We start from the raw sequence: 25,794 nt of genomic DNA, 5'->3' as shown, positions 1-25,794 counted from the left end.
CACAAAAACTTGTTTGTTAAAGGTGTGTGGCATGGGTGTTCTTAGGTGGATAATAATACAGACTCGAGCCTAATGTTGCCTAAGATATTTTATCAGAATGGGAGGGTTTGTTTTCCTTCTGCCTAAATGCTATGTGTGAGGATGAGTCACATCCTAAAGTGTTGTTATTCTTGGTGGCCAATAAACCTCTCATGACTTTCGACCTCAAAGAATGTTCTTAACAGACATTTACTCACTCATTCAGGTCATATTTGATAACTACTGTGACCAAGGTATAGGGCTAGGATATACTGGGGACCAAAATTCTGAAGCCCTACGTAATATAGTAGAAAGAACTCTCAATTAGAGAGAGATCTGAGTTAGAGCTTGGGTCATAGTGGAATATTTCTGCCCTGTGGCAGGTCACTTGATCTCTCTGAGCCTGAGTTTTCCTATCTGTTATTAAAGTATAATAATACCTCAGAGAATTGTTATGATGAAGATTAGAACCAAACAAGCAAAGAAACATTTATTGAGCTCTTGCTCTTTGCCAAGTTCTTAACATATTTTAAGGAGTTTATAAAATTCTACACAAAAATATGTTACTATCACATAATGAGTTCCCTGTTCTAAAGGAGGTAAAAATATGGGGCACCTGGGTGGCTCAGTGTTTGAGCAGCTGCCTTTGGCTCAGGTCGTGATCCTGAGGTCCTGGGATCGAGTCCTGCATCAGGCTCCTCTCAGGGAGCCTGCTTCTCCTTCTCCCTATATCTCTGCCTCTGTGTGTGTGTCTCTCATGAATTAATAAAATCTTTTTTATTTATTTTTTTTATTTTATTTATTTTTTTTAATAAAATCTTTTTTAAAAATAAAGGAGGTAAAGATAGAGAAAGGGCAAAAAAGCATATACATAGTTTATAATATTAAAATTTGTGAGAAAAATTTCATCATAAAAAAAAAGGAAAAGATCAGAGATTAAGGAACTTGGCTGGGAAGCTTGAGTTGGGCTTGAAAGTGGGTGGGTATTTGGACCTCTAGAAATGTATGAGAAGGGTACATAGACAGTGGGTATGATATGAATGGGAGCAAAGAGAAGAAAAGAGAGTATGCAAAGAACAGTAGTACTTTAACAGGAGTATAGAGTAGATGAAGGTCGGCAGGAGCTGGAAAAAGTCTGGAGCCAGATCACAAAGAGACCTAAAGGCCAAACTCGTCTGTCTGGACTTGACACCTTAAGGAATGAAGAGTTGTGCAAAATGTATGCCAAAACTTTGGCATAAGACTGACCTGGATTTGAATCTGCTCCTCACATCCTAGCTATAGTTTTGAGCAACACACTTAACCTCTGTAAGCCTGAGTTTCTCATCTATATGATGGAGATACTAATACTAACCTAAGTCAAGTTCCAAGCATAGTATCTTGTAAACAAAAGATGCTTGATGTGGCATAGTTATTATGTATAGGCAATGGTTGATTACTAAAGAACTTTGATGAGAGTAGTTGACATAACCTAAATTCTACAGCACAATGCAGGCTAGATTAGAGGCTGGGAGATTAGTTAGGAGAAAATTATAGGAGTCCTAGGGGATACAGATAAGTTAAAAAAACAGAAGGATCAAAATAATAAGAGTTTTAAAGAATATTTTATTTATTTATTTTTAAAATATTTTATTTATTCACGAGTGACAGAGAGAGGTAGAGACATAGGCAGAGGGAGAAGCAGGCTCCTTGCAGGGAGTATGATGTAAGACTCCATCCTGGGACTGCTGGATCACACCCTGAGCCAAAGGCAAATGCTCAACTGCTGAGCCACCCAGGCATCCTTTTAAAGAATATTTTAAGACAATATAATTAAGTGCCTTTTAGACATAGAGAGAACCTGTTGTAGGGGATAGAATGAAGATCCATGGGAGGAAATAACCTGTGAACTAAATTCTGGAGGTGGTAAGTGGGGATGAGATAAAAAATCCAGAGAGAACAGTACCCTTTGCTTAATTTCTTATCTGTGTTATTCTGTGATACAGAATGCATTATTGTCAGCATCTTAAATAGTTTGGAAAATAGGGTAGGGCATAAATATTGGAAGAGGTCAGTCTTGGAAAGAAAGAAGATTTTTCCACAAAAAGAAGAAAAAAATGCCAAATAAGACTATATGGACATTTTGATATAAAAAGAGAAAAGTGAGGGAACACAACTTCTCACTCAAGAAAGTGAAGTTATCTCCAGGGAATGGGGTAAGTTATATATGTATGACTAGCAGAGTGTGGATATAGTTTAGTCTTTAACCTTAAGATCAAGATTTCTCAACCTTGGTACTATTGATATTTTGGGCTGATAATTCTTATTTAAGGGTGGTGGTAGACTTTCCTCTTAATTTTAGGATGTTCATACCAGGATCCTAGCTTCTGCTAATTAGATGCCAGTAGCAACCCTTCCCCTAATTATGACAACCAAAAATGTCTCCAGATATCCCAAATGCCCTCTGGGAGGCAAAACACTTCAAATGAGAACCACTAGTCAAGATGTTGGAATATGACAAAGGGCCTAAAGATATGGACATTGTCTTGAGACTCTTATTTCTTTTTTTTTTTAAAGATTTTACTTATTTATTCATGAGAGACACAGGGGGGGAGAGAGAGAGAGAGAGGCAGAAAGAGGCAGAGGGAGAAGCAGGCTCCATGCAGGGAGCCAGACATGGGACTCGATCCCAGGTCTCCAGGATCACACCCTGTGGTGAAGGTGGTGCTAAACCGCTGAGCCACCCGGGCTTCCCGAGACTCTTATTTCTAACATTCAGAACATTGCTGGCACATACAGACTCTCTCATTCATATATATATATTTCATATGTATATACGTATGTATATTCATATACATATGAAATATATAGAGATAATTAGCATTGAAGGACCAGCTGAAGCTGCAGAGCATATATTTGTAGTAGAACCAAAAAACCTGATTTTATGGTTTTATTATTTTCCCCCCAAATTACAGAGAATCTAGGTGTAGAACAGGTGGGAGAGATCAGGAAGCTAGAAGCTAAAGAAAAAGATATTTAAAAGAGAAGGAGGGATCCCTGGGTGGCGCAGCGGTTTGGCGCCTGCCTTTGGCCCAGGGCGCGATCCTGGAGACCCGGGATCGAATCCCACATCGGGCTTCCAGTGCATGGAGCCTGCTTCTCCCTCTGCCTGTGTCTCTGCCTCTCTCTCTCTCTCTCTGTGACTATCATAAATAAATTTAAAAAAAAAACATAAAAGAGAAGGAAGGTGTTCAATAGTGTTAGATATTATTGCTTCTGGCTACTTTCTTTTTTTTTTTTTTTCCTGTAAGAAACAATACAAGTTGCTAACCTACTATGTTTGTACATACCAAACACGTAGTAGGTGTTCAAAAGTTATTTGTTAAATTAGTTTACATTGTGAGGTACAAGATTGGGTCCAAATTCAAAATATGAAGTTGTGAGAATTGCTGTTTATAAAGCAACATTAAGACTTCTTTTGGAGAGAAAAAGAAATTGTTTTCCCGTCTTGTATAAGGATGATATTGGCTACCATGGATATTTGTGATTTGTTATAACTTACTATAGCTTCAATTTGCAGTTTAGACCTTAGGAAGTTATTTATTTTATATGTTGGTTCATTTTCCATTAGGTACACAGTGGTTCTGTTATGCTTTTGTGATTCAAACAGCTAGATTTCCCATAGGTGTGGTTAACTGGTGAAATAACTAAATGAGATATCTATTCAATTATTCTGTATCTCTACAATTTATTTGTTAAAACAATAAAGAATTATTTCCTTTTTAAGCTCCTGTAACTCTTATGACATCAATTTCCTCAGGGAACAACTAGTTTTTTATATAAATGTCTTATTTCTCCTGCCACATTGACAGAATCATATGCTCTCCCCAACTAGTGTAGTTCCTTGCACATAATATGTGCTAAAAATAATTGATAGATAGGGGCAACTGCAGGATTAGCTGATTAAGCATCCAACTCTTGATTTCAGCCTAGGTCATGATCTGAGTCATGAGATCGAGCCCTGGGTGCTGCGCTTTGCGCTGAGTGTGGAGCCTGCTTAAAATTCTCTCTCCCTCTGCTCCTTCCTTGCTAAAAAACTGATAGATTAAACCAATGAGTGAACAATTACACCTCACTAGGTGGAAGTCGAAAGACCTATATTCCTATCTCACCTATGTAATTTTTGGGAAATGCCTTAATTTCACTGGACCATAAAATATGAGAAGCTTTAGAGTGAATGTTACTCAGAGAAATTTTTTATTAAAGTGTAATTAGCCCTTCCATTTTTCAGAAGGAAATGGACACTCAAGTACAGCTGTTCGTTCCAGCCTAAGGCTTCTTTAGGGGAACAGAGTCAAGTCCAAACACGGATAATGTTTTTATCCTAGCTAGAAGCTTAGCTTAGGTACATTTTTTTAACGTGTGTATAAGATACAATAAACATTTAAGGTATGAGATGACTCATAATCAGAAAAATGTTTAGGGGTTCAACATGTGGAAAAGAGAAAACTGATAGTGTTTTTAGGGACAAATGTTGCAAAAATAGGCTACGAAACATTTGGCTTCTGTATTTGAAGAAAAGGTAAATTACATGAATATGAAATATTAGGTTTTCCTTGTATCCTGGTGAAAATTTCTTTACATGCTGATGCTACCACAGCTTGTTTCTAGTGTTATTACCTAGTTTAATTAGATTAATTATGTTGTGCCAAAATGTTTGCTCTCAATCTACTGATGTAAAATCATTCCTTACTGATCAAAAGATAGTATGTGACTACACCCGTAAATTAACAACCACAACACAAGTTACTTATGCAACACATTTTTGCAATATTATTTCATTCCATATATCCAGATTTTCTGCATAATCTGGTTCAGACTAATCTGCAACTCCATCTAGAATTGACTATAAGCCGTATTTATGCCATGTTCACTTTGGCTGATGTGTGTTGGTGTGTGTAATGTTTTATACGCATTAATGATCCTGCAAAAACACTGAACATCTACATTTAATAGAAAATGCAAAAAAATATTTGATTATTTCAGAATGACCTAGTGCCAAATTTCAAGTAGTGAATTAAATATCTATTTGAGAGATTACTCTAAATGTTTAGAGATAAAACATTGTGCTAGTGTATACAAAGCATATAAAGATAATTAAGACATGGTGCATAGCCCACCTTCTTAATAAGACAGCAATCTGGTAGAAGCAGGCATGAATAAAACAATTATAAAGCATGAAAACTGTCCAAAGTGGGACACTGAGAAAAGCTGTAAGAGTGCCAAACAGGTAACAACTAATTCTAAGATTATCAGTGGGAGGAGTAAACATTTGAACTGAACTCTGTAGCATAAACAGGTTCTGAACATGTGATCAGGATATACATAAAACAGCAGGAACAAAGACTTGCAAGTCGAAGAATCTGGGAGATGTTCAAAGAATGGCTAATGGTGCAGGGTTCCAAAGTAAATGGGGTGGAATAATTGCTACATGCTAAGAATTTCAGATTTTATCCTGTATGTGATAAATTACAAAGTTTGAGCAGGGGAGTGATATTCTCAATTAGTTGTTTTGGAAATATCATCCTGGCATCAGTATACAGAATTGTTTGAAGAAAAGAAAAAAAAAATCAGAACAACATCAGACAAGAATTCATGAGCTTCTCAAAGGTTAAGATCTGTTTTCATTATTTTTGCATTTTCAATGCCTTATATTGTGTTTGGCACAAAGTATGTTCTCAGTAAATATTAAGCATTATTACTCTGTCCTCTACAGCACAGCATGTAAATACAATAATGAAGCTTATTATTAGAAGAGATTTCCATAAATGTATGGAATTGATCTGGATAGCAGAGGGTTTTTCCAGTTTCCTTTATGGCTCTTCAGCTTTGTTTATATTCAAGTGTGTTAAGGGGACCTGGGTGGCTCAGCTCAGGCAGTTAAGTGTCTGATTCTTGATTTCGGCTTGCTCATGATCTGTGTTGTAAGATGGAGGCTCACACCAGGCTCTACACTCAGTGTGGAGTCTGCGTGGGATTGTCTTTCTCCCTCTGCTGCTCCCCGTGTGTGCTCTCTTTCCCTCTCTCTCTCATTCTCTAAAATAAATAAATAAAATCTTTATATTCAAGTGTGTTTAAACTGACTTCCACCTAGATACAAAATAATAATAATGGAAGTAATGGTGAATTAAAATTTATAGACGTATAAAGAAAGCTACTTTTAGAAATTTCCAAAGACAAGCAGGAGGAAAATCTTTGTTAAATATATGGCTAAGAGTAAATGTTCCTTTTAAAGAATCTATGGCCACCCTAAAAGCATGGACTCTGAGCCAGACTACCTGGGTCTACAATTCTGTCCCATACTTTCTAGTTGTTTAATCTTGGGCAAGACACTTAAGTTCTCAATGTTCCAGTTTTCTTACCTGTAATATAGTATCCAGTTTATAAGTAGTTGTAAAGTGTTTAGAATAGTGCTTGGCACATAGTAAGTGCTGAATAAAAGTTAGCTATTTTTAAATTATTATTCTTACATGGAAGAAACTATTATATATGTCTCAAAATCTGTTCTTTCCTTCTTATTTTAATAACAGAATATCCAAGTTGTAACTATGCACATGACTATTCTGAATAAACAATGAATCTTCTAGCCTTTACTACAGCTAAGAGTGACCAGGTTATAACGGCATAACCAACAAGATATAAGCAAGCAGAAGTGTCATGTGGCAGTTTAAGGGAATCTTCCTTGAGAGTCAACTAGATACTTACCAGATATTCAAAATTAATTAATAATGAAGCTGCTAATGGTTGGTAAGGACACAAAGCAACAGGAACTCTCAAACTGCTGGTAGGAGTGTAAATTGGTATAATCACTTTGGAAAACAGTTTGCTATTATTGAATAAGTGTGATGATATGCATACTCAATAATCTAGAAATTCATTCCTAAAATTATATTGCAGAAAAGTGTATATGAATAAGTAGGACATATGTACAAGGATATTGAAAGCAGCATTATTTATCATTTGGAATAATCCAAAGGTCCATCAACAATAAAATGGATAAATCAATTGAGATATATTTATATGATGGTATATTCAGCAATGAAATTAACATACATACAACTGGCATCCACTGAATAGAAACAAAAACCAAACTAACACAAACAGCAACATTTAAAAATAAGCAAAACTGTGTCATTTAGAAATGCATACTTGGGTGAAACTAAAGAAAAGTAAAGCAGTGATTACCATAAAGTCAGGATTATAGTAATCTCTAGGTCTAGGGGGAGAATTCCTCAAGGGAGAGTTGTGATTAGAAAAGGGAACACAGCTTCTGAAATTCTTGCAATGCTGCTTTCTTTACTTGAGTGGAGGTTGCCTGGATGTTACTTTAAAGTCATTTTTTAAGCTATAAATTGTCTTACGCATTTTTCTATATGAACATTATATTTCATAATTTTAATTTCAGATATATAAAGAAGCATTGTGCCCTTGACCTCTCCTCTTTTTCATTCCTTGCTCTATCTTACTGCCTGAAACATAAATACTGAGACCATGAGACGGAGGACCATGAGACAGAGGGCCACAATACACGAATATGAGAGCAATGAACTGGATAGTTAAGTCCCTGAGGATTTTGTTGGGCACAGCTGCCATATCAGACCTGAGCCTGTTGGTTCTGTACCTCATTTGTGTGACAGAGAAATAAACTTTATATGCTTGGAAATTTTCTGTTATTTAAATAGTCAAATCTGATATTAACTAACGTACCTATACACAAGATCTCCACAAGACAACCTAATGAATGGAAAAATCCCCTGATCTTGTACACACACACACACACAAATTAGGCAATTAATAGGATTCACAGAAGAAGAAATCCAAAGGGCTTATGAACAACTAAAAAGTGTTTAATCTCAGCAGTAATCAGAAAAATGCAATTGAAAACAATAATGAGAGCATTTTTCTTGTCAGACTAGCAAACATTTTTAAAGAGCAAAACATTCATTTCTGTCGAGTATTCTGGAAAATGATCTCTCAGGCATTTTTAACATAACTTGCTATAAATTTTTGGAAGGTAAATTGGCGCTATTAAATTTGAAAAGCTCTTACTATTTAAGGCAGCAAAGCAACACATTTATACCATAGGAATAACAGCAATAATATTCAAAACTCTATGAGAATTCTTGTTGCCATATTATTTGTCAAAGTAAAAAAAAAAAAAAAACCTGAAAACAATCTATTAAATCTATCAGTAGCAGAATTTTTTGAGTAAGTTAAGGCGTATCTTTACTATGAAATATTATGCGGCTGTTAAAAATGAGTTAAATCTATATATGTTTATCTGGAAGGTTGTTCATGATGTATTGTTTACTGTAGAAAATAAATCACTCATTTTTATGTAACTGGCCAAACCCTTTTGTATGTGCATGTCCATATAAATTTGTATGAACATATAAGGAGGTATGAAAAGACAATACCCTTGGGTGGGGGACGGGGTAACTGGATGATGGGCATCAAGGAGGGCACTTAATGTAATGAACACCGGGTATTACATGCAACTGAAGAATCACTAAGCTCTACCTCTGAAACTAACACCACAATATGTTAATTAATTGATCCTAAATTTTAAAAATTAAATTAAATTTTACAAAGACACACCCCAGATTGTTAACACTGGTTATCTGGGAATAAGCTTAGTAATAGAGATTACGTTTCCTGCGTTCATTTTAGGAATGGTTTTACTGGTTACAGGGAGTCTAAATGTGTTAACTTCTGTTAATTTTTACAAAATCATTTAATTTCGAATTAGTTTTAATCCAAGAACACGCAGTCAGGTACCTCAAGGCCAGACGAACATCATCCTATTGATTACTACCAAACATTAAATGCAGCCAACTGCACAAACCTGTACAAAATAGAATGAAGTCAGTAACTTGGGAGAATACTATGGCTCATCCACTGATGTTTCTTTCTATCTTCTTTTTTTTAAAGAATTTATTTATTTATTTATTTATTTATTTATTTATTTGAGACACAGAGAGAGAGACACACACATACACAGATGCAGAGGGAGAAGCAGGCTCCATGCAGGGAGCCTGACACGGGACTCGATCCTAGGTCTCCAGGATCACACCCTGGGCCACAGGCAGGCGCTAAACCGCTGAGCCTCCGCTGATGTTTCATAATTAGTATTTTGTTAATAATTAACTGGAAAGACACCCATATGCTGGTAAAATAAATAAATGCATGTTACTTCTTGCAAGATCGTGGGAAGAAATTCGATGCCGAGTTACGTCACGGAAAGGAAGGCGGCAGTGAAGAAACACAAGAGACAACCCTTCTTCCGGATTCTCACACGAGCGTGTTTGCGAAGGGGCGGCCATCGGTCAAAGTGTACAGTACGCATGTCCCAACTCCAGCTATCTTGCCGCCCTCCTCTAACGCCCTTCCGGCGGCAAGACCAACACCTGAATCCGGCCTCCCCCTCCCTCTCGCTTCTCCGAGTCCCTGCACCTGGGGGCGGGTTCCCCCGTTTGCCTCCCGGAACGCTTCCGCCCCTGCTTCCCCGCTGGCCCCGTCCGGTTCGGCCAGGATTAAGCTAATAACCAACATTAGAAGCCCAGGCCCCCTTGCCCCGCCGGCCCAGCCTTTCATACCGGTTCCTTCTGGCTTCCCGCCACCGTCCCCACTGTCACTGTCCCCTCGGGGCCACCGAGGCTTCGTGCGTCGGCCACACGAGGACGCCGAACACCCCCGGCGCTGAGCCACCGCAGGCGGGAATGCCGGGAGCTCGAGGGGCGGGGCCTGGCCTGCGTGGCCAATGGGAGCGCTGAGCCCGCCCCCCCTGCGCCGGAGATCACGTGAGCAGTAGGCGGGAATTTTCTCAGGTGCCGAAGGGTAGGTGGTGATTTGATCCCCGGGGAGCCGCCCTGAGGGGCTGAGGGGATGAGGGGAGGGGGGTGTTCTATGAGCAGACGCGAAGAAGAGCTCAGGCTGGGGTAGAGGATGGCGGCTCCAGAATTTCTGGAAAACAGATTTGTGAGGGCGGCTTATGTGGCTCTGTGGGGCTGAGACCCCAGCGCCCGGGTCCCCGTAACCTGATGAGGCGGGAATAGGGAGAGTGCGGGGCGCAGAATGGCCCGGGGGTCTCAACCCACTAACACCGAGTTGTATGGACCAAACGATGTGAGGAAATGTGTGAGCCTTGCCTCCTCTGCGGTGTTTACATGGCTCAAGTGTGGTTTTTAGGCAAAGGAGTAAGGAAGGGGAGAAATCTCCTTAGGGAAGCCAGCCCCCAAAATTCATTCACTCCTATGTGTCTTAAATAATCTTGGAAATAATGTTCCATTATAGATACGTACGCTTTAAATATGTAAAAGTTTTTATCTCAATTATGTGTCAGTAAAACTGGGTGGAAAAAAAATCTGTACCTTAACTTCTCTGGCCTTCTGCATAAGGGCCTAACCTAATTATTTTTTTAAAAAAATTTTATTTTTAAAAGACTTTATTTATTTATTCATGAGAGACACACAGAGAGAGAGGCAGTCCCCTACTTCACTCAAAAGGGCTACTCCCAAGGGGCAACTACTTTGAATTATTTTAGTGGTTTCTTCTAGAAGTTACCTCCCAAGTTTGTTTCTTTCTTTCTCTTTCTTTCTTTCTTTCTTTCTTTCTTTCTTTCTTTCTTTCTTTCTTTCTTTCTTTCTTGTTAAGATTTTATTTATTCATTCATGAGAGACACACAGAGAGGGACAGAGACACAGGCAGAAGCAGGCTCCCTGAGGGGAGCCCGACGTGGGACTCGATCCCGGGACCCCGGGGTCACACCCTGGGCCAAAGGCAGACGCTCAACCACTGAGCCACCCGGGCTGCCCTCTAACCTAATTATTTATATGCATTTCCATTTTGACCCTGATCAGGAGGTAGCACAGGAGAAACAAAATCTCTAGAAACAGATAAGGAAAAATATTTCAGGAATTGCTGCAATTGAAAAGTTGATTATTTTTAAAAGACTTTTCTCTTTAGCCATGATTTTGCTTGTCCACTCCCTTTGATTTTAGAAATAAGGCTGACTTATCTCTCTTCCTGTCCATCCACTATTATAAGATGGTTCAAATACCTGTAATCAATGAAGTAAACCTGATAGGTGAAAGGAATTCTATGAATATATATGATGTATAATATCTTATTTTACTATTATAGGTTCAGCATGAATTTAAATGATTAACTTCAACACAACAGTAATTATTGTTCAAAGTAGTTGATGAGAGTGACAAATCTGAAGTGAATGGAAATATTAGGCTTCCCAAGAAAGGAAAATTTAAGATAAACACTGCTGACAATAACCGAATGGATTAAGTAGAGTTGTTTTAAACTTTTTGAAATGACTTTTAGAATGAGGCACAATCAGATGATGTTTTAGGAAAGCACAGTATCAAAAAATGGAAATTCTACATTAATATTTACCTCAAAGATTATTTTTTTTTCCTCAAAGATTATTGATACACCGTATGGAGAAGGTATGGAGGTACAGTGATTAGGAAATATTTCCAGTGGGATCCCTGGGTGGCTCAGCGGTTGGACATCTGCCTTCAGCCCAAGGCGTGATCCCGGGGTCTTGGGATCAAGTCCCACGTTGGGCTCCCTGCCTGGAGCCTGCTTCTCCCTCTGCCTCTGTCTCTGCCTCTCTATCTGTGTGTCTCTCATGGATAAATAAATGCAATCTTAAAAAAAAGATGTAAAAAAATAAAATATTTCCAGAGAAGTAATCACCAGTAAGAAAATGCTATGTTAATCTTTAATTAAGATTGAACGAGGTCACCAACACTATGTTGGTGTATTCCCCACATCTGTTGATACCACAGAACCTAGTAATATTAAAAATAATTCAGATAGCTTATTGGGTTTTTCATTGGAAAGCTTATGTAATATCCAAAATGTCTTCTGATTCATTAATCAAATAAAGTAATCGTATTCCATAACCATTTTGCTCTTAGTATTTTAAGACAGTAGTTGAGTAGTTAAGAATGTTCAGTCGATGATGACTGAAAATAGGAATAGATTCATAGCTAATTAATGTAGATGAGCTCTTAAGGTCTTCTGGTGCAGTACCTTCACCATAGGCAAGGGAACAAGTAAACTTCAAACAAATTTAAAATCAAGAGGGACCCCTGGGTGGCTCAGCGATTGAGCATCTGCCTTTGGCTCAGGGCATGATCCCGGGTCCTGGGATCGAGTCCCACATCAGGCTCCTTCCAAAAAGCCTGCTTCTCCCTCTGCATGTGTCTCTGCCTCTCTCTGTGTCTCTCATGAATAAATAAATAAAATCTTTAAAAAAATTTTTTTAAATAATAAAATAATAATGGAACTAAGGCAAAACATTTGGATTAAAATGTTTGTTTCACTCGCTAAGAACTTACTGACAAACTACTATGTGAAGACTTCTGGTTTACTTCTGAATCCCCCAAAACATTTTAAATAACTGATCAGAATACTAAGAACTATCTGATACACTGGACTCTGTCCTACAGTGACTCTTATAAGCTGTAATTGCTCCAGTTCTCACATAAATGAGAACCATCTTGGACTCTTTCAGCATTTTAAATTTTACTTATTGCTAAATTAAAAAAATTGTTTATTTACAATAGTTACCCATTTATCTAAGAATAATATGTCATGGCTTTCTGAGCTAAGTATTAGGGAATTCTAACTTCAGCCTTTTTTCTTTTTTTAATATTACTGAATTATTTTTAATATTACTTTTTAAAAGTTTTTATTATTTTATTTTTTAGTAATCTCTACTCCCAACATGGCATTTGAACTCATGACCCCAAAATCAAGAATCATATGTTCTTCCTACTTAGCCACTCCTGGGCTTTTTTTTTTTTTTTTTAATTTATGATAGTCACACAGAGAGAGAGAGAGAGAGAGGCAGAGAGACAGGCAGAGGGAGAAGCAGGCTCCATGCACCGGGAGCCCAACGTGGGACTCGATCCCGGGTCTCCAGGATCGCGCCCTCGGCCAAAGGCAGGCGCCAAACCGCTGCGCCACCCAGGGATCCCCTGGGCTTTTTATTTTTTAAGTAAAAGACTAGAATTTCCCAAATTCTTCTCTCCTGCTTCAGCACAGTTTTATCTATGGTCATGCTATTTAAAGACCCCTTAAGAAATATGGTTGTCCTGAGAAAACCACTGTATCAGTCTTGCAAATTCCTGCCTCTTTTGCAACAAAATGATCACAGTATGTATATATTTCAATCCACCAACCAGAAGTTAAATGGATTAAACAATATATGAACATATATCAAAAATAGATTAACAATTTTATATCAACATACATTATTTTCATATTAGATTTAAATCATAGTAACTAATGTTATTTTTTAAAGTTAACTTTTTTATCATTTAGTGCCTTTTTAAAAATAAATGAACCAAAGTTTTGTGATTAAGAATGGTTTTCTACTCCTTGCTTTGCTATTTTGCCAACATTTAATTTTATTTTTTATATTTCCAGATACTGAAATTTGTACCGCTTTCAAAGAAAGAAGACATGTTTTCAGCATTCAAATATTGTGCAATAGACTATTTATATGAGGTAGAGTGTTACTGGATCGCTAACTACTAAGAATTATGATATGAAAATATTATCTGCATTCACTATAAGATTATGATAATTGCAGTAGTTCTTAGATTAATCCTTAGTTTAACTAATTACTTTGACATTTATTTAAACTTTCTTCCCACTTCTACTATACCTTAAAAATGCCATTTTTAGAAGGAAATTATTGATAATGCAACATGCATTTGAAGTTGTCAGCAGAAAAAAAGGAAATTCTTGGCATATTTGGGCTGCTTTTATGAACATTCTTGAGTGATCTTCCTTGAAAAGTGTGGGGAGGGAGGGATCTTCATGAGGAAATAACAGTAACAGCATATATTGACCACTTACTATGAGTGAGATACATTGATTACTCTTTTGATGGATTGTGTCACTTGATCATCATAACTACTGCAAGAGTAAGATGCCGTTGTTACACAAGTCTTACAGTTTTACAGGTTAGGAAACTCCTGTCTAGAGAACTTAAACAGCTTATACAAAGCTGAGACTCCAGTACATTGTTACGAAACTAATTGGGGTAATCGTCATACAACAATTCATTGTTCTTATGATCTTAATTGACAGGTTAAATTTTGATTTTCTTTATAATCTTGACCTCATTACTGGGAAGAAAAGTTTCTCCAATGTAACTAAAACTCTGTTACATTTTATAGAAAATAAGAAAGACATTTATATATCTTCAGGTTTTATTATTTCTTCCCAACTGTGGGAGGTAAATGTGTTATTATAACATATACATGGTAGGGAATCAGATGTCATTGTTAAACAAATATACTTATGAATATATTGGCCACTTCAAAATTCAAACATCCTTAAACTTTTATCCTTGTCCATGGTATCTTAGTTTCTTGTTCATAGATCACACCCCATGATATAGTACAAATGTGATACTAGTTGATGGCAAATCTTGTAAAAGTTGTAGAATTTTGTAAGGTTCATGAAAACAATGTTGAGGAACCACTCAAATAACAGGTAAAGCTATTGTCAAATGAAGACCTTGCAATATTAGATTAATTACAGGTAAGAGGAAGAGAATGGTTTGAATATTAAAGGAGTTATAAATGCCTTGGGAATATTTCGGTTAAATAGATTTTTAAAATATCTTCCCTGGGTGGCTCAGTGGTTGAGCATCTGCCTTTGGCTCAGGGCGTGATCCTGGAAACCCGGGATCAAGTCCCACGTCGGGCTTCCTGCATGGAGCCTGCTTCTCCCTCTGCCTGTGTCTCTGCCTCTCTCTCTGTGTCTCTCATGAATAAATAAATAAAATATTAAATTAAATAAATAAAATATCTTCTTTATAATCAAAGGTGAAGTAATAACTCTTATCATGCATATCATTATATAATACAGTTTGTAGGAAAATTTTGATTAAAAAACAGTATGAAAAAAAACAGTATGGTTACAAGCCAATTATAAACAACATTTTGTTAGATATAAAACTTAATTCTTATAACTACTTCATTTTTTTAGATAAAGTATTTTCTTAAAAAAGATTTTATTTATTTATTCATAGAGACACAGCTAGAGAGAGAGAGGCAGAGACACAGGTAGAGGGAGAAGCAGGCACCACGCAGGGAGCCCGATGCAGGACTCGATCCCTGGTCTCCAGGATCACGCCCTGGACTGCAGGAGGCGCCAAACCGCTGCGCCACCAGGGCTGCCCTAGATAAAGTATTAATCAAACTTTTTTTCTCTTTTTGCTATGAATCTTTGGTCCTCATTTTATATAAATTACTTTAACTTTTCTTTCTTTGTACAATTTATTCTTGGATAGTTAAGACCTCTTATTTAATATGTATATCACCTTCAGCAAACATAAACTAGCTTCCCAAGAAACTATCATTTGTCAAAATATATAGAATAACGAATTTTATGGGAAGTTGAGAGTCACTGAGGAAAAGCTTCATAGAGGAGATATTGCTTAAGATGGACCTTGAAAGATTAAATAGGATTTTTTTTCTTGATAAATAAGGTTTTGATAATCTGAGAAGAATAGCAGGGCATTTTTCAGAGGCACACCATAGATGATGAGCTTGAAGAAATAGTTCTATTTGTTGATATTTTTTAAGTTAGAAAATTATTTGCTGGTTGTCACAAGTTTAATAATGCAAAGACATAGAAAACAAAATTAAGACAGCTGTATTATACTGTTAAGTGAAAAAAAGCATATTGCTAAATGGCATACTATATAAATGGTGTGATCTCACTTTCGTCAAACGCACACACACACACACACACACACACACTTTAGCCTAGCCTAGAAAAAAAGCCGGTGGAAAATATGCCAAACTATTACCGATATTACTAGGGACCTTGACTTTCTCAGTTACATATTCTGTGTTATTTTATATTTTGCAATAAGCAGGTATTACCTTCAGATACAAATAATATAAATTTAAAAGAACAGAATTTTAATATTCTGAATATTGATAGTTAAAGCTGATGAATATATTAAAAGACTTTATAATCTTACTTTCTTACACAGACTGTAGTTAGAAAGAAGTTTCACAGAGATGCCTTACTGCTTCGAATCCCTTCATGTTTATATCAAGACGGAAATTATTATGGAGAAGTTATTGATGACAAGTTTAGGAGGCCATGGATGAGAGGTAAGTTTTATTTTTTATTTCTCAAAAAATGTATTTAATTTTATTTTTCAAATATTTATTTTTATTTTTTTGTATACTTTTTTATTGGAGTTCAGTTTGCCAACATATAGTACAACACCCAGTGCCCATCCCATCAAGCGTCCCCCTCCGTGCCCATCACCCAGTCACCCTGTCTCCCCACCCATCACCCCTTCCACCACCACTTGTTCGTTTCCCAGAGTTAGGTGTCTCTCATATTCTGTCCCCTCTCTGATATTTCCCACTCATTTTCTCTCCTTTCCCCTTTAATCTCTTTTACTATTTTTTATATTCCCCATATGAGAGAGACCATATAATGTTTGTCCTTCTCCGATTGACTTACTTCACTCAGCAAAATACCCTCCAGTTCCATCCACGTTGAAGCAAATGGTGGGTATTTGTCGTCTCTAATGGCTGAGTGATACTCCATTGTATACATAGACCACATCTTCTTTATCCATCCATGTTTCGATGGACACCGAGGCTCCTTCCACAGTTTGGCTATTGTGGACATTGCTGCTATAAACATTGGGGTACAGGTATCCCGGCATTTCACTGCATGTGTATCTTTGGGGTAAATCCCCAGCAGTGCAATTGCTGGGTCATAGGGTAGCTCTATTTTTAACTCTTTGAGGAACCTCCACACAGTTTTCCAGAGTGGCTGCACCAGTTTACATTCCCACCAACAGTGCAAGAGGGTTCCCCTTTCTCCACATCCTCTCCAACATTTGTTGTTTCCTGTCTTGTTAATTTTCACCATTCTCACTGGTGCGAGGTGGCTTCTCATTGTGGTTTTGATTTGTATTTCCCTGATGGCCAGTGACGCAGAGCATTTTCTCATGTGCTTGTTGGCCATGTCTATGTCTTCTTTGGTGAAATTTCTGTTCATGTCTTTTGCCCATTTCATGATTGGATTGTTTGTTTCTTTGCTGTTGAGTTTAATAAGTTCTTTATAGATCTTGGATACTAGCCCTTTATCTGATATGTCATTTGCAAATATCTTCTCCCATTCTGTAGGTTGTCTTTTAGTTTTGTTGACTGTTTCTTTTGCTGTGCAGAAGCTTTTTAAAAGTGATGTCAGAGTAGCCTGGGTGGCTCAGCGGTTTAGTGCTGCCTTTGGTCCAGGGCGTGATCCTGGAGACCCGGGATCGAGTCCCATGTCAGGCTTCCTGTGTGGAGCCTGCTTCTCCCTCTGCCTGTGTCTCTGCCTGCCTCTCTCTCTCTCTCTCTCTCTCTCTCTCTCTGTGTCTCTATGAATAAGTTAAAAAAATTTTTTTAAAGTGATGTCAGAGTTTAGCACAGTAAATTATTAAGAAAGTGTGATTTTTTTCTTAATAAATTGTGTTGTGTTTATTCATATCAGAACTCTAAGAAGGTTACAAATTAATATTTTTATGACAGAATGTAGGTGACAAAGTAGGGAATTGGGAAGCTTTTATACTAGATATGAATAGAACAAATAAAATATATGTAGATGATGTCTTAAAATATTCTAGCATTGTAAACATTTATGGTATTATAGGATCTTACTCAACTGTAGGAGAGCTACTTTAAAATGTTATGATACAGTGCACATAAAACTATTTTTAAATGCGTATGTACAAAATATATGTTTTGCTCTTATCATGCTGGATTTAAGAAAGAAGTAGCTTCCGTAGAGGAGTCAAGTTAGTTAGCAACATTTATTTAGCACGTATTATGTACCAGGCATGTTATAGGTGCTAAGGACAGTTACTAAAAAGACAGAAGTAGTTCCTTCCCTCAGTGGGTTTTCAGACTGAAAGAAGGATATAGCAATAAAACCATTAAATACAGAAGCTAATGTCTGGTATTAATAAATGTGTAGAAAAGACAGTAGGGTTGTGATACGAAATTTAGTAAGGAGCACTGATTCCTAAGATGCTTAGGGAAGGAGGTGGACATTTAAGTTAAGATCTGAATGAGGAGAAGGCAACAACCATAAAACAATATGGGGGTAAAGCCTTTTAAGCAAATGCAAAGTTTCTGACTCAGGAATAAACTTGATGAGTGTAAAGACCAGAAAATTAGGCCATCAGACAGATTAATGAAAACAGGATATCTAAGAGGTAGGCAGCTTCTGAAAGATATGAGGTACTGAATGCCATAATATGGAGTTTGTTTGTCTATATTATAGCTAATGTGACAAATCATTGGACAGTTTTTAGAGGGGGAGTGACATAACCTGATATATGCTTTGGAAAAATCATTCCGGTTGTCTGGGAGTATAGAAGGGGTGGGATTGGGAGACAAGAGTAGAGATGGTAAAATCAATCAGAAAGCTATGTATTGATTCAGAATCTAGATTGCTAAGTGAATCTACACTTTACATAAAAGATGATAGTAGCTTGAATTAGGTTTATATTAATGGAGGCGTAAGGAGTGGTTGAATTGCTATTATTTTAGAGGTCCAGCCAACAGTGAGAGAGTTAAAAAATAGAACAATAAAGAATTTCTTCTAGGTTTTGGACCTGAGCAACTGGGTGGATGGCAGTGCTATTTTCTTTCTTTATTTTTTTTTAAAGATTTTATTTATTTATTCATGAGAGACAGAGGGAGAGAGAGAGGGGCAGAGACACAGGCAGAGGGAGAAGCAGGCTCCATGCAGGGAGCCCCACGTGGGACTTGATCCCAGGTCTCCAGGATCACACCCTGGGCCCAAGGCGGCGCTAAACCACTGAGCCACCCGGGCTGCCCTCAGTCCTATTTTCTAAGATAAGGAAAGACTCATGGAAAGCCAATTTGTGGCTAGAGTCAATAGCTCTGCTTTGGCCAAGTCAAAATGCTTATTTAGGCATCTGAATGAAGACATCAAGGAGGCAATTTACTATATAAATCTTGAGCACAACTGGAGTTTCAAATTGGAGTAATCATATATAGATTGCACATAAACTTATGGAAGTGGATGAAGTCACTAAGAGCATGAGTATGTATAGGGCAGAGAGCCTAGGACAGAGCCCTAGAACACTCCAGATAAGAAGACAAGTGAGACAGAAAAAACAGATGAGTGTAGTATTGTAGAATTCTAAAGAAAAAAGTGTTGCAAAGAAAAAATGGTCAAAAGCATTAGTCCCTGTTAAAATATCAAGTAAGATGAGAATAGTGAGTTGACCATTAATTAGCTTGACTAAATATAGGTCATTAATGACCTTGGTAGGAGACGTTTCACTGGAATATTTGGTATGGAGGCCTAATTGGAATCTGTTGAGCTAAAAAAAATGAGATGTCAGGTGTGAGATGGTGAATATAGACAACTCTTTTGAGAAATTTTGCTATGAAAATAGAAAATGAGGTACTAGCTGAAGAGAGAAATGCAATAAAAGTTTTCTTTTTTCAGATGTGTGATTTAAAAAAATGTGTGATAAGGAAAGAGAGTATAAAATGTTTGCCAGTGGAAATCATCTTGATATAAAGAGAGAAAACGATGATGTAGGAAAGAAAAAGGATAACAGTAAAAGGAGATAGTATCAAGAGCACAACTGGAGGCCTTGGTATAAATAAAAGCCAGAATATTTTTTCCATTACAATAGATAGGAAGGCAGGGTTTGTAGGTAATTAGGCCAGTGAAATGGTAAAATTGATGGTAGAAGATGAGGTAACTCTCTGTATCAATTTTCTATGTGAAGTCAAGGCCCTGGACTGAGAATGGGTAGGGGGAGGAGTATTGAAAATTTGAGAGGTGAAAGTGTTATATCATTGTCTTAAAGAATGAGAAAGCCAGGGGGCACCTGGGTGGCTCAGTCAAACATCAGACTCTTGATTTCAGCTCAGGTCATGATTTCAGGGTACTGGGATGGAGCCCTACACTCAGCACAGAGTCTGCTTCTCCCTCTGCACCTTCCCCTGCCTGTGTACTCTTTCTCTCTTCCTCAACGTAAGTAAATAAAATCTTTGGGGGAAAAAAAAGGAGAAAGCCAGTTTGGTTGGGAAGGTGTACTATTATCATCTATCAATGTTTGGTGCCCATTTGAAATTTATGGTCATAATATGAAATTGGTTCATTCAGCATGACTGGATGATCTTTCTCCCCATAATTTTCAGCTGTTCTAGTGTATGTACACAAGTAGAGAGTCGGAGTTTTCCTAAGTTAGTGCAAGGGAAAGAGAGGCAAGGGAATCAAGTATCTTTGTAAGGGCATGATTATGGGACTGGCTATGGAAACTAAACTGTAAGAGAGAGAGAGGAAGGAAGGAAGGACAGACATGAGGGACGAATATCTTCATTTTACAATGAATATTGTAAAAATGGAATGAATCTTAATTAGATTGGAAAAAAGATAAAGAATAGCTTTCATCAAACTCTTAGCTAAAACTACAGAAGGAAAAATAAATAAACAGAAAGAAAAATGAGTTTATCATTTTGTCCTATTTCTTTTTCTCTTTTTAAAAACAATAATAGTATTAAGAGCCAAAATTTATTTTTAATATACAAGGCCCTGTTCTAAGCAATTTATATGTCTCATCACATTTAATCTTTGCAATACTACAAAAAGGCCATTAGTATTATTCCTAATTTGTAGATAAGGAAACTGAGGTACAAAGGGGTTAAGAGGTTTACTCAAGATCAAACACTTAATAAGTAGCAATACAAGTATTAAAATGTAGTCAGGGTGACTCCAGAACCTGTACTAATAACCATTAAACTAATGTATTTTTTTTTCAATGACACACAGACTCAGATGTTAAGTGATTTGTTCAAGATTACAAAACTAGTAAGAAGTAACATCGGTGGTTGAATACATATCCTTTGACTCTTAGCTTCACTCAGTTGCTTCTTCTGATGTTAATATATGACATGATCTCTCTCTCTTAAGGAACCAAAGGTCTAACTTGAGAGAGAAACTATAGATAAATTTAAAAATGTGCTTTGTATGATTATGCACCAGAGTGAGTGCTCCTGATAATTATGGCCCTTAAAGGAAAATATATCAGAACAAGATGAAATGGTTAATAATAAAAGCTTTATCAGGAATAATATGAGCTGTTGAACAGGACTATCTAGATGGTAGTGCTGTATAAGCAAAAGAGAGGCTATAAAAATGAGGATGATATGTTCAGGTAATATTGTTCTGACTATAGTTAAGGAGTTTTGACAAGGGTGAATTGTGATAATGAGAGAGATTATTTAAATATTTGGAATCTGGTATAATTTTGGGAAAAGTTACATTTGTGAGCAAATAAAGATAATGTAAAAGGTTCATGTTTGGCTTCCTGGTATTAAGTGCAAAAGAAAATTCTAGAAGCTAATGTTTACCATTCTTCTTTCTAGTTTCAGCTGTTTCAGTGTGGGGAATGACAGATACCTCAGTCTTGGATCAATGGAAAGCAAGTCTCTTTGTGGAGGAGTTTCTAGAGAAGTATGTGTCCTTAACCTCAATTTCCTCTTTACATTTAGGAGGGAAACAGTAAGTTCTCCAGACATCTAAAGAGAGAAGATCCTTTCCTTTGTATCCTCACAGATTTTATTCTTTAATTTTTTTTATTTTATTCTTTCAGCTGAAGAAAAAGCCCTAATCTGAATACAAAAAACAGGTTAATATAAGTGATTTATACCCTTTTTATTTTTCCCTCATTTATCACATATTAACTGTTCTCTATGCATTTGTGTTATAAAACACACACAGAAACAAAGCAAATATGTTATTATACTTCTTGTAGAACGTGTCTATAGGATACTTCATACTAAAATCAGTCTTTTTTCCTGAGTATAAGTGCAATTTCAAGGCTATTTGCTAACATACTTTGTCAGAAGATTATTATTAGTTCAGTCATTCACCAAATATTTATTATATACAATCCTGTATGCTGGATACAGGATACACAAATAAATAAGACACAGTCTCTACTCTCAAAGAACAGAAGAAAATAGGGAGTAGAGATTTATAAATAAATAATTACAAGAAAATACAATGACAGAGATAGGAACACAGCATAATATAAGGAAGAATATCTAACCCAGTCTACATTGTTAATATAGATATAAATTAGAGATTTCAGTGCAAAGGTAATTTACTCTGTTGCTTCACTTTGTATAAAGAGTGTCGATGAGACCCAAGAAGGATTTAGGTATTATTCACGTTTCCAGGTTTTAGTAATTTAAGCTGTCCTTAGTTGTACTGGAAAGAAACAAATAACCAATTTAAATGTGTCCCAATTCAAAATACAAAGAAGCCTAATATACCATTTCCAACACCTAGGAATTTAAAGGTCAGGTTAGGAAGATAATATATAGACATAAAAAATTAACCATTTAAGAATTAAATGATAAGATTACTATCATAAAGTCTAATCACAAGGCATCAGGCCAACACAAAGTATTTATTGCGTAACTAAACTGAGCGATGAGGAAGCAGGAAGGCATACTGAAAAGAGTTCTGCTCCATTAATTAAAAAATGTGGATTTCAGGTCTTGATTTGAAATATCAAGTAGTATCTACTTGACAAGTAATTTTCTCTAACTTCACTCTATCAGTATAATGATACTGGATCAGTGTTCCTCAAACTTTAATGGGCATATGACTCACCTGATGATATTAAAAATGGAGATCCTGATTCAGTTGGCCTGTGTTGGGGCCTGAGATTGTGTACTTTTTTTTTTTTTTAATTAAGTAGTCTTCATGACCAGCATGGAACCCAACACAGGGCTTGAGATCATAACCTGAGCTGAGATCAAGAGTTAGATGCTTAACTGGCTAAGCCAACCAGGCACCCCAGAATCTGCTCTTGCTGTGTGCTCCTAGATGTGCTGATACTGCTGGCCCAGGAACCTACCTAAATAAACAAGAAAAAAGATGATTTCTAAGATCTCTTTACCCCATGAATTAGATTGGTAGGACTGTGCATTTATAAGCAGGAAAGATCAGCTTTATCAAGAAGTAGGAATTGAGGGGCCCCTGGGTGGCTCAGTAAAAGGTTAAGCATCTGCCTTTGGCTCAGGTCATGATTCCAGGGTCCTGGGATTGAGCCCCGAGCCTGGGCTTCTTGCCCAGTGAGGAGTCTGCTTCTCCCTCTACCCCTCCCTCTGGTTTCTCTCTCTATGCATTTGTGTTGTGTTGTATCTCTCTCTCCCTCTCTTTCTCTCAAAAAAAATAAATAAAATATTTTTTAAAAAGGTAGAAATTGAACTTTTCAATCAAATTGGACATTGAAGGAGAAACTAGCTTGAAAGAAAATATTTTAGGCATAGGAAACAGCATGTCTGAAGGCATAGAGCAAGAATACGCAGTAAGTCCTCAAGAAGGCAATAAAAATATTCTAATTTTTTAAAAGGCACCAGCAAAGGAAAAATAAACAAAAAAAAACCTTCACCAGCATAGTTTAAAGACATGTTAAATTCCTAATAAATACATATTAGAATAAATATAGTACTCTTTTTAGCTTGATGGACAGGATAAAGAAGGGGTTGAGTCTATCAAACTATGGAGACAAGGGCAAAATGCAAAAACATCAGGGAGAACCATGCAATAAACTTCCTAGCTTCCAGGAGAGAGCACATAGCCAAGTAGAGTATCTTGTATACATGATACAAGATTCATGTATAGGAGAAATGGGAGGTCTTGAAAGAATGGACACCTGATCTTATCTGACCTTCCCTTCATTTTGCAGTACCAAGATAGAGCCCCTGGCAAAGAAGGTGGACCTGTGGCACCACCTAGATCACATTTACATTTCTCAGCTTCCCTATAACTCAGCATAGCCATGCAACTAAATTCTTCCCAACGGGATATTAAGCAAAAGAGGCTTATGCAATTTCTGGGGAACGTCCTTAAAGGAAACAGCATGTTTTTCTCCTTCACTTTTCTCCTTCCCAACGCTGGACTAGAGATGACTGACTCCAGCAATCAGCTTGGACTATACTAACAAGAACTAAATGTAGGAGTCAAAGAATGGGACAAAGGAGTTTTAGTCTCTAACACACTGAAAACTGCCTTACTAGCCATGGACTTCTCAACTCCACTTTGTCTGTATGTTTAAGCTATTATTAATTTAAATTTTGTCTCATACAGTAAGATTTAATTTTTAATAGACTTTATTTTTAAAGAAGTTTTGGTTCACAGCAAAATTGAGCAGAAAATACAGAGATTCCTCATGTTAAAATTTAATTTGAAATAATTTTGCTACTGCAGTTTTGTTACCTAATGGATTTTAAGAATAAACATTCTGATTATTAACACTAACTAGAGTTCCTAAATCTTGCTTTTCCTCTCATTCTCACCTCTCTTCGTTCCTTGTTTCTATTTTTGTTACTTAATATTGATTAGAAGGCCTCAATTCTTTTATTAATTTGTTGGTGTACTATGTTTTAACATATATGGGCATTTACTGCCATTTCTTCCTAAGAAAGCTTATGTTCTGCAAAATTACACACTAAAAATAACAGGACATACAAGAAAATTAGCTGCTGTAGTCAAAGTTGCAAAACTTGCAACAGAGCACCAATGAAAATAACTATTCTAATTTTTTAAAAGGCACCAGCAAAGGAAAAATAAACAAAAAAAACCTTCACCAGCATAGTTTAAAGACATGTTAAATTCCTAATAAATACATATTAGAATAAATATAGTACTCTTTTTAGCTTGATGGACAGGATAAAGAAGGGGTTGAGGCTATCAAACTATGGAGACAAGGGCAAAATGCAAAAACATCAGGGAGAACCATGCAATAAACTTCCTAGCTTCCAGGAGAGAGCACATAGCCAAGTAGAGTAAGAGGAAAACTGTGTAACAATATTCCCTATTCCTTGTCTTGTTGTATTCAGATGAATGCAACTGAATGCAGAAAATTGTACATATATTTATTTTCTGTACACCTTGTAACTATTATGTGAGGTGGATATTACTATCCCAATAGTAATATGAGAAATATGAGAAACTGAGACTCATTAAATAACTTGCCCACAATCAATAGTTGGAGCTCTTTAAAAACTCAAACCCCCCCCAAAAAAATACTCGAATCCTAGTTTGTCTGGCTTCAAACCCTATACTTACTCTATGTTTGGTTTATGTTTCAGATTTATTGAAATATGATTCATAACCATATAATTCACCCATTTAAAATGTCCAATTCAGTGGTTTTTAGTTTATTGACAGAGTTGTGCAATTATCACCACAATCAATTTTAGTGCATTTTCATCAACACAAAAAGAAATCTTATACTTATTAACATCCACTCACCATTTTTTTCTCCTCCTCCAGACAGGCAACTACCAGTCTACTTTCTGCTTCTCTAGATTTGCCTATTCTGGACATTTCATATAAATGGAATTGAATTAAAATCATACACCAGTTCTAGCATAGGGAGGGAGTGTAGTTTCCCCAAACAACAAGCAATGCTCTGACGTCGACTGGGTATCCTACAGTTAACCCAATTCTGACACTATCTACCCAGAGATACCATCAGATACCATCTGTTAAGGTCTCAGTCCTACAAGACTGCCTCCCCTTTCACCCTACTTTAGAATCCACTTGCAAGCAGGTTATGACCCACCTGCTATAGATTGGAGGTTCCAGTAATAACTCCTTAGATTTGATCAATTT

General features: G+C 36.7%; 1 protein-coding gene across 4 annotated transcripts in view; it reads left to right on the top strand.

The window, feature by feature from the left end:
- Positions 1–1,863: 1,863 nt before the first annotated feature.
- Positions 1,864–25,794, top strand: part of SHOC1 (shortage in chiasmata 1) — an 88,544-nt gene continuing 64,613 nt past the window's right edge. For 2 of the 4 annotated variants that reach the window (XM_038553108.1, XM_038553106.1), the window contains exons 1-5: positions 1,864–2,213; positions 9,261–9,894; positions 13,510–13,590; positions 16,100–16,223; positions 21,528–21,615. In XM_038553108.1, the coding sequence (XP_038409036.1) occupies positions 13,546–13,590; positions 16,100–16,223; positions 21,528–21,615 (257 nt within the window). In that variant the 5' untranslated portion in view covers positions 1,864–2,213; positions 9,261–9,894; positions 13,510–13,545. Of the gene's footprint in view, positions 2,214–9,260; positions 9,895–13,509; positions 13,591–16,099; positions 16,224–21,527; positions 21,616–25,794 lie in introns of those variants that run through there. The other 2 variants (XM_038553107.1, XM_038553109.1) reach the window with 2 other exon arrangements.

This window comes from Canis lupus, chromosome 11, assembly GCF_011100685.1.
Source record: "Canis lupus familiaris isolate Mischka breed German Shepherd chromosome 11, alternate assembly UU_Cfam_GSD_1.0, whole genome shotgun sequence".
NCBI lineage: Eukaryota > Metazoa > Chordata > Mammalia > Carnivora > Canidae > Canis > Canis lupus.
The sequence above is the reverse complement of the archived record's forward strand: the minus strand, read 5'-3'. Positions and strand labels throughout refer to the sequence as shown.